We start from the raw sequence: 7,245 nt of genomic DNA, 5'->3' as shown, positions 1-7,245 counted from the left end.
GAGAAACAATTATAAAACAGAAAACATAAATATAAATAACTATAATTTGCTTTTGCAAACCAGTGACGATGTCTATTGTTTGTTTTTGCAAATGGGGGAATAAATATAATAATATAAATATAAATAATCACAATTTGTTTTGGCAAACTAGTGATAACGTCTATTATTTACTTTTGCAAATGTGAGAATAAAAATTTGACAAGATAATAATAATAACATAAATTTAAATATGCCACCATAATTTTATTTCGCATACAAGCGACAATGTCTATTATTTGTTTTTGCAAATGGAACAATAAAAATTAAACAGGATAATAATAATAATATAAATATAAATATGTAACTATAATTTGTTTTCTTAAACAGGCGATGACGTGTATTGTTTACTTTTGTGAATGTGAAATAAAAATTAAATAAGATAATAATAACAACATAAATATAAAGAGCAATGCTATGTGTATCTATTTTTGGTACATAATTCATGTACACAGTAATGTATCATCATGTAATTAGGTAATTTTAAAATAGGTGTCATCATATGATAAAAAAACATCCAATCACATGATAACAATTTATCTGTGTACATAAATTGTGTACCAAAAATAGGTATACATAGTTTTATTGAAATATAAACATACAATCACAGTTTGCTTTTGTAAATAGGTAATAACTTTTATTGTTTGTTTTTGCAAATGTGAAAATAATAATAATATACACTTGAGCAAATCGTGCTAATATTGCATTCTAAAAAAATAAAAAAGAAGTGAAACAAAATTAAGAAATGTAAAGGGAAGAACGGCAGTGAAATGGAGTGGTTTATACTTCTATGAAGTAATCGTATTGTACTTGAAGCGAAGGGTTGTATTTGTAGTAATTTTTCACCGCCTCCATAGCCAATAAGATTACTTCGCCGTCCAAGGAGATGAATATGCTGCCCCACCGCCCATACTATTCAATTGGGTGATTTCATCGTAGGTGGGAAACGTCTTCACAAGTGGGAAATCCACTTTTATATTAGGCCAAATACTATGTTCCACTCAAATATTCTCTTATCTCGAGTTATTACCTTTTAATTTTAAATATTTTATTTACTTATTTATAAATAATTAAAATTAATAAATTTTTAGCCTTTTAAAATTTTATTTCTTTTTTTCCCCTTAAACCCTAAGAACTAACTATTTCTCTTATAGATGAAGTTTTAAAAAATAACATTTTCTCCCATAGAGTTTAGTTTTTAAGCTTCGGTGTCATTGCCGACAACCTCTCTCTCTTGAAGCTTCCTCTCCTTTTGACGATCTCTCTCCTCTCAACTAGACATTCAATCAACGTTGAATGAAGCTGAATAGAGAAAGACGAAGATCTCGTCTTCTAAGAAGAAGATGTCTCGAAAGATCGAGATCTTCGTTGACTGAAGCTACAGAGGAGGGGAGAGAGACCTTGGAACATGGTGATGCATAAGGGAATCTTTGTCACTGACGATGTTGATGGATTTGGAACCGAGAATTGAAAACTAAATCTTAGGATGGAAATGTCATTTTTTTAAACTTGGTCTAAGGGACAAACTTTTAGCTTTTAAAGTTTTAGGAAAGGGGGGGGGGGGGGGGAGATTAAATTTTAATTTATTTTTAATATTACAAATGAAATGAAGATTTTGTCCTTAAAACTAACAAACTTAACTCCTTATAGATGGGTATTTAGAATTTTTATAATTAAAAGATGAGAACTTGAGAAAGCATAATACTTTGGGTGGGAATAAGTCCTTTGGCCTTATAATAACATACTTATGATTGTATAGTATTACTATTATTTAGTCAAAAACTTTATTCAGTTATGATGATGAATATAACATTAATCTTGGCATTGTCCATAATAAAACAAAGTAACAAACATAATATTAAAAATAAAAAATATATAAATTTTTATAATTTGAAAATATTTTTCACCTACATTGAGGTAAGGAATATATCAATTTTGAAACCACAGGAAATAAAATGAAGAATTAGAACAAATTCCAATGGAGAACCATTGACTTCAAGGGGATAAAGATAATGAAGAATTAGAACAAATTCCAAACACTTTGCAGTAGGTAATGTATATATCACAAAAATATATTGCCAGTCTTTTAAGTACAGTGGCTATCTTTATTGATATAGTCTCTTTCCAATCATAAAGCAAAAAAATCAGAACATAGAAGAATCAGCTACTTTCATTGAAAAGAGAAGACAAGGGATTTGTGACAAAAGCAAAATATGAGGGGGACAACCAAATTTTCCAACGTCAATGGGGATGAACCCCAGTTCAGCCCGTGGTGGCTCCATTCCTCGGGCCTCAGGATTTTATTTTCATTCTATTTTTAATTACAAAATTCAACAAGGAAATGCAATCAGAAACAGAAACCACCATTCAATTCATTCATTTCTACTCTTAACCACCTCTACGTTCTTCTTCTTCACAACTTCCAACAAAAAATCCGTCAAAACGGACTCGAAATCAGGCATTTTCTCGTACCCGGGAAAGTAATTAATATCAATAACAAGAAACGTATTACAATCTCTACCATCCCTAATCAAATCAAAGTTAAAAAGATTCAAACCCATTGCTTCTCTCAATCCCTTACCCAATTCCACCACAAAATTCTCTGACGGCATTTCAACACAACAACAATCATCCTCACCCTTTTCCTTATTATTCGATATCTGCGAAAACGGTAAACAACCCTTCAAAGATTTCATTCTCTCAGCCGAAATATCGGGCAACGATTTTCTCTTCACACATACTACATGTGAGCCCACAACATACACTTTGAACACAACCCCGCCATGATTCACAAACTCTTGCAATACAACGGGCCTCGTCTTCAATTCCTCAAGCCCTTCCTTGTCGAAAATCAGACAAATTTCGTGTGATTTGGTGCTTCCGTCTGCAACTAATGGCTTCGCGATTACCGGAAAGTCTAATTCCGGTGCAAACATTTCTGTATCGGAAACGACAAGCTGTTTGGGAACTCCAAATCCAAATGACATATCCTTTTCGAAATTGATTCTCAATTGAGAGACGACATCGAGCATAGAGACTCTGTTGTTGAGTCTTGAAATTGAGTAAGGTGAATCAATTATTGGAATGTTAGGGTTTTGGGAAGAGAAGTGTTGCAGTTGGTGAGACCAATCAGCCCCGTAGATTTTGTGGATGATACAATCGAACGGTCCTTGTTCGATCAAAGGTTTGTTTGGATCTATGCGGATTAAGTCGATGCCACGTTGAGTTGCGCGGGCGGGGAGAGATGTTTGGATAAAGCTTTTCTCTTTTTTGGGAGTGAAGGCGTAGCCGATGCTGTAGCGTTGAGTTTGAGATTGGTTCGACATATCTTGCATCTGTTTGGGAGCTGAGAAGACAGAGGGAAATTTTGCACTAGAAATTAGTGAAATGAAGGGTACCGGCGAGAGTGTACGTGGCAACACTAAGATATAACACCTGCTTTTAATGCTGAGATTTAAACAAAAGGGAAATTTTATAAAATGGCCAAAATGCCCTCCCATTAAGCAAAAATAGCCAAAATCACTATTTTCAAACCAAAATGCCCAAAATCACTGTTTCAAAAAAAAAATGCCTATGAGTTTTTTTAATACCAAAACTACCCTTCCCCTCATATTTATATAACTCTCCCACTTACTATGGGGTTTTAATGTAATTTTAGATAAATATGAGAGGTTTTTAGATATTTTATATTATAAAGCCATTTTGATATTTATTTATTTATTTCAAACTTTTTCTAAAATGTCAAAATTACTTTTCCTTTCATTTATATAACTCCCCTCACTCATTATGGGGGTTAAAATAATTTTAGATAAATATGAGGGGTTTTTAGATATTTTACATTGTAAAGGCATTTTCATTTTTCAACTTTTAGAATTCGAATTTCAGTTCCGTTTTTTCGAATTTCACCGTTTTACGATATATCGATTCGTATTTTTCAGATTTCTGAAGGATTTTCCGTTTGTTGCCATTCTAGGGTTTTTCAACTTTTACAATTCGAATTTCAGTTTCGTATTTTCAGATTTCATCGTTTTACGAGATATCGACTCGTATTTTTCAGATTTCTGAAGGATTTTTCGATTGTTGCCATTCTAGGGTTTTTCAACTTTTAGAATTCGAATTTTAGTTCAGTTTTTTCGAATTTCACCGTTTGACGAGATATCGACTCGTATTTTTCAGATTTCAGAAGGATTTTCTGTTTGTTGCCATTATAGGGTTTTTCAACTTTTAGAATTTGAATTTCAGTTCTGTTTTTTCAGATTTCACCGTTTTACGAGATATCAACTCGTACTTTTCAGATTTCTGAAAGATTTTTCGATTGTTGCCATTCTAGGGTTTTTCAACTTTTAGAATTCGAATTTTAGTTCAGTTTTTTCGAATTTCACCGTTTGACGAGATATCGACTCGTATTTTTCAGATTTCCGAAGGATTTTCTGTTTGTTGCCATTCTAGGGTTTTTCAACTTTTAGAATTTGAATTTCAGTTTCATTTTTTCAGATTTCACCGTTTTATGAGATATCGACCCGTATTTTTCAGATTTCTGAAGGATTTTTCGATTGTTGTCATTCTAGAGTTTTTCAACTTTTAGAATTCGAATTTTAATTCAGTTTTTTCGAATTTCACCGTTTGACAAGATATCGACTCGTATTTTTCAGATTTTTGAAGGATTTTCCATTTGTTGCCATTCTAGGGTTTTTCAACTTTTAGAATTTGAATTTCAGTTTCGTTTTTTCGGATTTCACCGTTTTACGAGATATCGATCTGTATTTTTCAGATTTCTGAAGGATTTTTTGATTGTTACCATTCTAGGGTTTTTCAACTTTTAGAATTCGAATTTTAATTCAGTTTTTTCGAATTTCACCGTTTGACGAGATATCGACTCGTATTTTTCAGATTTCTGAAGGATTTTCTGTTTGTTGCCATTCTAGGGTTTTTCAACTTTTAGAATTTGAATTTCAGTTCCGTTTGTTTGGATTTTACCGTTTTACGAGATATCGACTCGTATTTTTCAGATTTCTGAAGGATTTTTCGATTGTTGCCATTCTAGGGTTTTTCAGCTTTTATAATTCGAATTTAAGTTCAATTTTTTTGAATTTCACCGTTTGACGAGATATCGACTCGTATTTTTCAGATTTCTGAAGGATTTTTCGATTGTTGTCATTCTAGGGTTTTTCAACTTTTAGAATTTGAATTTTAGTTCCGTTTTTTTAGATTTCACCGTTTTATGAGATATCGACTCGTATTTTTCAGATTTCTGAAGGATTTTCCGATTGTTTCCGTTCTAGGGTATTTCAACTTTTAGAATTCGAATTTTAACTTTTAGATAAGGATTTTATTGTTTTTTCATGGCAAGATTATTTAAAAAATGAACTCAAATACGATACACATTCATATATAACCACAAATAAAGTATATCATATACATATGAAAATAAAATAAATATATACATCTAAACATAGAAATAATGATAAATATACATTCGTGAGCTACTCGATACAATGAAAATACAACTGTGTCGCTAATCGTCGACGTATAGAGGTAGACGACTCTCGGGCAAAAACGTAGCTCCGTGCCAACGCCAAACACTCAAAAAATCGCAACATAAAAACGCCACAGTCACCGGAGCCCAACCCCTGCTGAGGGACATCCGACGCTCGATGTAAAGTAAGGGGATCACGTCGTGGAGTCCTCCTAGAAGCTGTCCAAAAAGTCGTCACCTCTAATAACGTGGGAATAAAGGTCATGTACGGTCGCATGCGCTGCTCCAGAGTCCCTATATTCCCCGAATATGAAACATCTGAATCATACACCGTAATCGACCACTCATGGAAATCCATAACTCCGATGACCCAATGTGCGTTCTCGAAGTTTATAGGGATGAAAACCTATAAACAATGAGACATTTTAGTTACAATTCATTGTCGTTAACCAATTGAATATAATAGAAATATATATAAACTCTACCTGATCGACCATCCCCCATGGTTTGTACAACAATCCCGGGGTGTACGATGCATCAACCATCCTCGTGAAGAGCCCCGTAAACTCAAACTCTCCAATCGGTGTGGTCTGTCAACTCTTCCAGGCCATCTCAATATGACCTCCAAAGAATGTGTGGGCAGTCGTCCAACGCTGTGAGATAGTCGACTGGTGATCGTTCTGCTGCCGACATAATAAAGCCAAAAAGGAGTCCACATACTAAAATGGTTTAAACAAGTTCACGTGTTAGTTAGTAATAAATATATCTAGCTTTTTATGAAATTATATAATATAGACAACTCACATCGTCAGTCAACCACTCGCGCAACTCTACAACAAGCCTCCAGAAGCTGGCCTTCGACTTCGACCCGATGAAGTAGACATCATGTGAGTCAGAAGCCGCAGCGCTGGTGTACCACGTGAGGAAAGATTCCTCACGCTCAGAGGCAGAGGATGGAATGGTCGTAGGTTGCCGTTTCGCCCTCCCTTTGAGTGGATTCGTATACGAGGTGCGAACCAGCGGACCCTTCCAGACGATCCGACCACGTGCTGTACGAATCATCTGCATGATCCCTAAAAAAATAATTAAATCCAAAATTCATCCTACGTAACAATTAGCATTAATCGATTTATCTTACCTTCTCCAAGTATGCGGGATGAGGTTTAGCTGGAGAATCTTGAATCACGGTCAAGTCCACCACGCGTGCTCCCTCGGCGGACTAGAAAATATAAATTTTGAACATCTCAATGACCAATATATACAACTATTTATATACTAAGTATGATTGATATACCTCAATAGGGATGGGCTCAAAATCGTCCTCCTGGAAGTCCTCCTCCTGTGAACCAATATCCACAATTTTTTTGGTCGAGCTCGGGATATCAACAAGTAACCATAATCGCTCGTCCTGAAAATCAGTCGAAACATCATTAAATAAATAATATAATTGAAAAGACAGATCAATCAATGACAATTTTAAAATAAAGTTAACCTGAACTTCTGGAGAAGGTGTTCGAGGAGAACCCTCGATCAATGCAACAGAAGGACTAGCCGGTGCGTCCTCCGGGGCACTACCCTAAGATATTAGTAATAATAACTTAATTAGTGACATTTCAGATATAACAATACTATAATATAATAATGATATTTAACAATAAATATAAATTTGAAATATCATACGGACCTCGTACGGGTGACGGGATGGTATTGCGGTATCAACGGGGGATGTCGGT

General features: G+C 34.4%; 1 protein-coding gene across 1 annotated transcript; it reads right to left on the bottom strand.

The window, feature by feature from the left end:
• Positions 1 to 2,114: 2,114 nt before the first annotated feature.
• On the bottom strand, positions 2,115 to 3,464 carry LOC123204658 (inositol-tetrakisphosphate 1-kinase 1-like). The gene has a single exon (XM_044621440.1). The coding sequence runs from the start codon at positions 3,369 to 3,371 to the stop codon at positions 2,409 to 2,411; it is 963 nt and encodes a 320-aa protein (XP_044477375.1). The 5' UTR covers positions 3,372 to 3,464; the 3' UTR covers positions 2,115 to 2,408.
• Between the last annotated feature and the right edge of the window lie 3,781 nt (positions 3,465 to 7,245).

This window comes from Mangifera indica, chromosome 2, assembly GCF_011075055.1.
Source record: "Mangifera indica cultivar Alphonso chromosome 2, CATAS_Mindica_2.1, whole genome shotgun sequence".
Lineage (NCBI taxonomy): Eukaryota > Viridiplantae > Streptophyta > Magnoliopsida > Sapindales > Anacardiaceae > Mangifera > Mangifera indica.
This window is presented reverse-complemented; position numbering and strand designations above follow the sequence as displayed.

What these genes read in the sequence shown, in the direction of transcription:
- LOC123204658 (XM_044621440.1), bottom strand. Translation starts at nt 3,371, where the DNA reads ATGCAAGATATGTCGAACCAATCTCAAACTCAACGCTACAGCATCGGC.